This window comes from Vairimorpha ceranae (genome assembly GCF_000988165.1).
Source record: "Vairimorpha ceranae strain PA08 1199 chromosome Unknown NODE_128, whole genome shotgun sequence".
NCBI lineage: Eukaryota > Fungi > Microsporidia > Nosematidae > Vairimorpha > Vairimorpha ceranae.
The window spans coordinates 1-8,440 of record NW_020169423.1 but is presented as its reverse complement, the minus strand read 5'-3'; the positions used below and the strand labels follow the sequence as shown (position 1 = coordinate 8,440).

The 8,440-nt window shown below is 26.5% G+C and overlaps 2 protein-coding genes across 2 annotated transcripts; both read left to right on the top strand.

Annotated features, from left to right (window-relative positions):
* Positions 1–1,460: 1,460 nt before the first annotated feature.
* AAJ76_1280006980 (hypothetical protein) lies at positions 1,461–1,658 on the top strand (the record flags this gene model as incomplete). The annotated part of the gene is made up of 1 exon (XM_024473923.1): positions 1,461–1,658. One exon carries the CDS (start codon positions 1,461–1,463, stop codon positions 1,656–1,658), a length of 198 nt encoding a protein of 65 aa, XP_024329795.1.
* Positions 1,659–2,882: 1,224 nt separating this feature from the next.
* AAJ76_1280005558 (hypothetical protein) lies at positions 2,883–4,226 on the top strand (the record flags this gene model as incomplete). The annotated part of the gene is made up of 1 exon (XM_024473922.1): positions 2,883–4,226. The coding sequence occupies one exon, from the start codon at positions 2,883–2,885 to the stop codon at positions 4,224–4,226; it is 1,344 nt and encodes a 447-aa protein (XP_024329794.1).
* Positions 4,227–8,440: the final 4,214 nt, after the last annotated feature.

Below are 8,440 nucleotides of genomic sequence, written 5' to 3'. Positions count from 1 at the left end.
ATTTAAGAAAGAATTTAATCAATAAACATGTTATTTTTAAACCCCAACATAGATAAATCAAAGATGTGTGAATTTAAGAATATGAAGAAATAAAATATTTTGATAACATAAAAACTCATAACAAATTTAACCTTCAAATAAAAAATGTTTTGAGGAAATATATTAAAATAAAAAAAATACCTTTTTTGAAATGTTAATTTTTTTAAAAAAATTTTATCAAAGATATTATTAAATTATATAATTATTAATCTTAAAAACCCTACTTATTAGAGCTTATTAAAAAAAAGTTTTTGGAATATTTTATACTTAGCAAACATTTCGTACTGACCGCAAAAAAATTGTGGTTGTCGATATGAGGTACAAGAACGAAGTAAAATTATTTTGAGACAGGAAAAGAATTTTCTTAGAACGCCTTAAAAAGAATTGTAGGTCAAATAACGTTCTTAAACAGCCAGCCTATGCAAACCATACATTAAAGGGATAGATGCATGAAATTTAGGACCTTGTGTAAAACTTTCGCAAGAATTTATTGTGTACTAAACACAATTGCATTTCTTTTAGAAAATTTTTATTGAATAAAATTTAAGTATTGGTGGGAAAGATTATGTGAATGTATTATAGAAAACGGAAAAAACTTAGAGATTTTGATTGATATGAATGGTAAAAAAAACGAGAACTTACTGGGGAAAAGCTTGTTTAGTAAGTGCACATTTTGTCGAAAAAAAAAGGGAAGCATTAAAAAGGTACAGTTTGATGGATAAGACAAAGTTAAATAAAAAAACTAAAAAGATTTTAAGATGCAAGAAATACAGTCCAAAAAGAAAAAAAAACTTCGTTCCTGTTAATGAAATTGGTGTGGAAGTTGCAGCTGATAATATATTCGGAATTACAAAGGAATTTACATTATTATAAAAATTGATTTTTTCTAGGAAAGCGCGGGCTAGGGTCGCAACAAAGATTTAAAGCAAAAAATCAATTAAAGTTTATAGGGATGTAAAGATTCAGATTTAAATTCTTGAGCAGTTATAAGAGAAGTTGAACACGGAAGTATTATTGTGCAAGAAAAGACGCCATTAAGATTTATACTATCTATCTAGTTTAGCATCAGTCAAGTGAAATAATAATGCGATTTATAAGAATAATAAAAATTATCTTTAAAGAACAAAGTTTCTGAAATCAGAAAACAGAAGTAAGAAATTTATTGATATTTACAATTAATTTTAAAATTGGCATTGTGAATGTTCCTTGAACTCCGTGTAACATACTAACTGGTGGGGTTTGAAAAAAACAGCCTGACGAGATAATAAATATCTTTACAATGTATAAAAAGCAAAATAAACGTATTTTAAGAAATTATAAACACTATTATAGGACAAAGGGGATAATTTGTAAATTTACTTAAATTGGGTTCTTTAGATACCTCTCCGGGGCGTCTTAAGAACTTGATTAAAATTATTTAAATGTTTTCTTTTACATGCATCTCTGTTACCTATTTTATCTTGTTCGCCATTTATTATGGATTTTTTAAGGATTTGATTCAAAAACGGGAGCCCAAGGAAATTGATCAACAAAAAAAATTCTTTTTTTTTGTTTTAAATATAACAGAATCCAGAAATTATTTATTAATAACAGCAAAGTTTAAAACGTCATATAGATAGTTTCTTTGTAAATCAATTATATAACATAATATACTTAACGTATACTACTTATTTTATTGCTTAAGTATACATCCTTAAAAAAAGACTTAAATATTTAATGAATGGTTTACAAAAAAATAATATCAAAAACAAATCTTAAATTATAATTTTTTTTATAAAAGATTATTAATAATATAAAAAATACAAGGTATAACTTTTTAGTGGTGCCGAAATATACAGTTGAATATTAACTTTGCAACTATTTTAATTAAAAGATTTTAAGTGAGATGAACATGGAAGATTGTAATAAAGAGACAAAACTCTTAAGGACATTAAACAAGCCTTATAACATAAAATAGCACAGAAAATAAATATTAAGTTTGAAAAACACTTAATAAAAAAATTGAGATAAAATACATTTACATTAATATTTGACCCTACATATTAAAAATTTATTTTTTATAATTGAAGTTTAAATAAAGAGGGATTAAAAATCTTTGAAGGAAATCTTAATATTTTTTTGCATTAAATTGAAATATAAGTAGATTTATCTGTTTAACTTTAAAAATAAATAAGTCTTTGTAATTTTAATGTTAGAACAGGTGCCATAAGAAACAACATGAAATTTCAACCAGGAAAGAAGCATACATCTAATTAATAGTACTAAAAAAACCTTTAAAAAGCATTTTCTTTGACTATAAAAGTCAGTACGGTATTTGTCCGGTAAATGGTAGTGAAGATGGGTTGACGTTTTTAAGCTTGCTAAATTCTAGTAGAATCTTAATTTCATAAATTTAAAAAGAAAACACCTAAATTTCTTCAAAATTAAGCTAAATTATGTAACAAAGTTATATAAAATAAGAAAGGTAGTTTATAAAAATATTATATATAAAATATAAATTGTACTAAAAAGCATTCTTCTTCAAAGCTCAGTCTGTACAAAATAATTCCCAAAACAAATAATGTTAAGACCTAGATCTCAATTTTATTAAATTTGTTTTTTATTAATTTAGTACCCATTCCACATTTCTGTCATTATTTTTTTTACTGTAAAATATTTTACTCAGAATTTTCTCTTAATCATTATAAATTTTTAAAAAATTTAATTAATTTTTTTTAAATAATCATCTTTTTTGATCATAGTTAGGATTGAAATATTGAATCCATTCTATCATATCTAAATTTAATGTATAATGATGTTTTAATTATTAAACAGATAAATTTTAAAAATATTTTAACCGTTAAATGTTATTTTGGTTACAGGAAGTTTTTTGTTCAACACAAATATTAGATCAAAATTTACCATTAGATCTAAGAATAAATAAAGCAGATATTTCAAGAGCATCTGAAAACAAAGAATTATGTGAACATGAAAGGTTACAAGAAAAACGTCAAGAATCGACTAAAACAGAAGATGAATATATGAATGATAATCAATCTGATTCTAATTTATTAACAATTTTTACAGGTAAAGATTTAAAAAGTAGATATAAAAATATTGATTATGATTTATTTAATTTGTCGTCTTCAATAACTGAAGAGAACAATTTGATGCCACCCAGTTGCACAAGAAGTACAGTTATTAAATATGTATCTAAGAAACAATATTGTACATCAAAACAATCAATAAGTGACAAAACATGTCTCAAAACTTCAAACAGTAGTGGAAATGATACAATGGAACATTCTCAAATTAATTCACCTTGGAATAATAATAAGAATTTATTATTACATAAAAATCAAAATGATTTAATACAAGAACAATGTGTTACTTCAGAAAACAATGCATTTTTACAGAAAAATAATAATGTTTTGGTTTTATCAAAAAATCAAACTTATTACTTAAAGACTGATGGTGTACATAAACCAAGTGCTGTTCAAACAGATGCTTCATTTAATGTTGGTGTTTCGTCTACGATTAATAACCCTGAAAGTAATTTTTCTTTTAATAATGCTTACAAAAATGAGAACAACGTAAAAGATAAAAGGAAAGAATTTAAAACTAACAATGTATCTAATATACAAACAAACGGGAATGAAATTACATTTAAATCTAAAAGAAAAAGAAAAACTTATAAAACAATTCTAAAAAATCAATTTACAGCTAGCGAGCGCGAACTTTTTGATAAATACAAGAAATCTGAAGAGCACTTTAGAGAGTTTTATAAATTTGATATTAAAGATCAAATGCTGCAATTTATTAAGAAACTAGAAATATCTAATCTTTCTAATGACTTGAAACAAAAATCAATTCTTGCTTTACAAAATCTTTCAAGTTTTTTAAAGACTATATGTGAAATTTATATTAATACAAAGAAAAAGAAAAATAAGGAAGATTTTTTAAATTCATTTAATCTACCATTTAATCAATTTAGCAGGTATGCAGATGTGTCTCAAGAACTTTTAATTTTTAAAATGATTTGTAAAAATTTACATGAAATTTGTGATAGCGTTTTTTGTTGTATTCCTAGTTGTGATTTTTATAAAGTTAATAGGTTACTACTTCGCATTGACAATAGATTTACTTCATTTTACAGTAATTTATTAGAATTTAAAGAAATAATTGAAAAAAAAAATGATCAAGATTAAAATTTTTAAAAGGTTATTTGTATTATTTTATAACATAGTTGCTCATTGAATCTATTCTTTTTAGTAATTTATTTGTTTGTAGTAAAATTAACAATAAAAAAATATTTTTCATATTCTAAATATCTATAATGCATATAAGCATTAATTATATTTTAGTAATTAAAACCCGCAAAGGGCTTAACCCGTGTGTCAATCTTTACAATTTATACGTAGAAAAGATTTAAAAATTGGAAATATATAATTCTACGGTATTAATATTTATCCACAATAAAAAATTCATCTTTTTATATTTTACAAATAATAAATTTATTTTTTATTTCTAACAGCGTAGCGAATAAACAAAATAAAACTTTACACAGTTTAGTTTTTAAAAGCTGCAAAGCCTTACATAGACAAAAAGGTCACTAATAAAAATTTATTAGAACCGTTAACAAACGGGGTTTAATATTCAACAAATACGTTAGATTCTTATACTTTTATAAGTATCGATAATTTAATAACATCTAACATGAAAACAAACAACGAGTTTTATAAAAACAACCAATTATTAAAAAAAGATTTGGTCTTAATAGAGTAATATTTTTGCACTAAATTTAGTAGTTTTACAGGATCAGATCCTTTCAGTCACCCGATAAAAAAAACAATTTTAATTATTAAATAAAAGATAAAATTTTTTTTTAGTATGCCGCTCTCTAAACATTAATTTAAAAAAAATTGTCTTTCTTTAAGCTCTAGTTAATCCCTTTCTTGCTTCTATTTTAAATTTAAGCTTATTATTATAAGATTCTACGTGCTGACTATGCACGCCAGCAATAAGATCTACAAAATTGTATTTATGACAAACAGTGTAATAGTCATATAACTTGAGTTAGATAACTTCTATAAGATTTTTCCTTCATCGGAATGTATAATATTTCCGGCTTTTACAATAAAATTTATTAAAGAAATAAGAACGCTTGCAGATCTAGATCCTACAAAAGATCATATCCTAATGTAGTTTAAATGATGTGTCTACGATGCAGAAATACCAACAGGCTTGTATGGATTTACCCCTATGACCGAAAACATTATAATTCAACTTGGTTTTATCTATATATGCCCAAAAATATAAAGACATTTTAGTTTAATAGGATTTTCAGTGAAAAATAAAGCAATTCGTTTGTTAGAATTTTTGCAGCTTGACTCAAAGTATTTTCTTACTGCCTGAATGTTCAATAAGTTTAGAATAATTATCACCATACGCATAGTGATAATTTGCTTTTAGTATTGTTTTCATATCAGTTTAAAAAGAGTAGAGCCAAGAATTGGACCGCAGAGAGATGGTTGTCCAACAGTGCTGACAACCATAAAAGCAGGATATTAATTCGAACTTACCAGAAATTTTAATTAATGCATGAGGCACATATCTTTAAATAAAACTTACAAATCTGTTTATCTGCAACTAAATAATATCCAAACAATAAAATTATAATTTTGACTTTCAACGGCTTTAATTTTTACATCTTATTCCGTTTCTCTCATAAATTTAAGGATAAAAGTTCAAAAAAATTAATAATACTATATGTAAGAACCTTTGTTATTGAAATACAATTTTAAACAATATATAACATTTCCAACCCAAACGATTAGTCTCATATCTTCCTACCTTTTTTTCTAGCTTTCAGCTCATAATGTCTTTTCTTCATCAGTCTTCGATTCTTTAATCTTACCATATACTATTCACCAGGATCTCTCAACAACTTTCCTTTCGTCTAGAACCCTTCTTTTAGAATACTTGCTGCACACAAGCAGATTTTCATTTTTAGAAATGGTCACCCTCCTACTTTTCTCAAATTTCTCGCAAAAACGATTCTCAAAATATTTGACACATTTCCCATCAAAACTATTCTCTATTATTAACTTTCCTGATTTATCATTTACTGCTTCTAATGGTGTGCATCCAATTCCAATGTAATTACTTGTATTATAGTTTTCTATTAGTTCTGCTAGTTTGTTAATCAATCTTTTCTTATTGCTTTTTGATACACTTTCTCTGATTGTTATAATAATTATTTTAACCTTACCGTCGCTTGAGTAAGATTCAACATTTAATTTACAATGAATCTACATCATCTAAATTACTACACAATTTTCTTAGTAGATCATTTTGGAATTCTTTACCGTTGTCTGTTACTATTGCCACTGGTTTTTTCCCTTGTCTACATAAATCTTTTATAAATTCCACTACAACCTTAGCGCTTTTCCTTCTCAACGGCCAAGCCCACACTCTTCTGTTAAAATAATCAATGACTACCATTATAAAGTATCCTCTTCTCTAAACTCTATTAGATCTAAATCCAACTTTTTCCAAGTATTTAGTCGTACTTATAAAATCACATCCACCCTAGTTTTCCAATTGTATTTTTGGCAACCCTCAGAATTTCTGATCTTCTTATCAATATGATCCTTAATATCAGGCCAATAATAACTATTTCTTAAAACATAATAAATTGCTGTTTTCCTTCTATGGTTTTTACTTAAATGGCGCTCTTTAATTAGCTTCCACTTTTTTCTTCTGATAGCATCTCTTCTTTCCCGCCATTATCAAATGTCCAACTCATTTAACCGTCTTTTTCTTTTACGTGTTAATTACTTTACCTTCTACCTGTTTATCTCTACGATTTTGTATCATCTTTTTATTTTCTTTCTCTTCCTGTGTATAAACTCTACTTAACATATCCGCTAATATCATCCCTTTCGGTTACCTATATTCAATAGTGAAATCAAACTCTTGTATCTTTACAATCCATCGGTTATTTCTATTATTTTCAATGTCTGGTTTGTTTCTAAATTTAACTAAAGCTTTGTGGTCAGTCTTAATTTTAAATTTTCTACCTCTGAGCTCATATTCAAATTTCTTTATCACCCAAAAAATTGCATATATTTCCGAAATACCATATCGCATCTCTATCGGTGTAAACTTCCTAATGTCCAAGAAACCGGAACCCATTCACCTTTCTGATTTTTGTAATAATACTGCACTCATGTCGATCTTCCTCGCATTCGTTCTTAAAAAAAATTTCTTATCATAGTCAGCAATTTGTAGTGTGCCCAAATTTTTTAAAACCCTTTTCATATTCTCAAACTCTTCACTCATCAAACATGTTCATTTCCATTTTTTACAATCTTCTTTAAATTCATCTGCTAAACTAATAGTTAGCCTTGCGCAGTCTTTAATAAATTTTTTAAATCACCTGGTTAACCATAAAAATCGTCTAACGTCTGACACACACGCAGGCACAGGAAACTTTAAAGCTTCATTGTCATAATTTCCGATGGTTTTATATCTATCCCATTTAGTGTGATACCCAAAGCTAAACCAATTCTTAAGGAAATTGCACTTTAGCTAAATTTATCCTCACGTTGTTCTCTCTGAGTCTCTTTAATGCTTCAATTACCAAATTGTCGTGTTCCATAATGCTTTTGCCATAAACTACGATGTCATCCATGTAAACATCTACTCCTTTATCTCTTAAATCTCTGTCCATAATCTTTTAAAATATCTCGGAAGAGATTTTGGACTTTATCACCAAATTGTTCCATTTAAATACTTTCCCATTACATTCTTACGCAGTCTTGTATTTATCACTTCCTATGTTATAAAAGCCTTTTTGGGGGACAAATATTGCCATACATCTAGATCTTTGTGTTTTTCTGACTATGTCTCATAGATTCGCAAGTTTATATTCATATTTATTTACAATATCATTTGGAGCTATTAGATTGCTAACTAATCTTATCTCGTCATTTGGCTTCTTAACAATCTAATAAAATTTTTTCATTCAGCCCTCGATTCTCTTATTACTTTTCTTTCCACCATATCCTCTAGATGTCAGTTCAAGTTCCTTCGATCAATTCTTGTGCGACTATCTGTCCCCTCTTCATAAATTTTTTCCCCGCCTCTGTCTCAATTTTGCATTTTTCTAGCTTACAATATTTTATTTCACTATAACTAGTATCAAATGTTTCCTTAAAATTCTTAAAAACATCCTCTAAAATCAACTTTCGTCTTTTACTTTCTCCTGTATGTACCACTTCTTTCTTAGATTTTTCTAGTTTAAATCTGCGTCTATTTCTCTTTTTCTTATAGTCTTTCTCAGACATCAAGTTCGAATCACTAAAACTGTAATAACCAAAACTACTTGAATTATCTTTATTTAAATATCTCTTTTTGA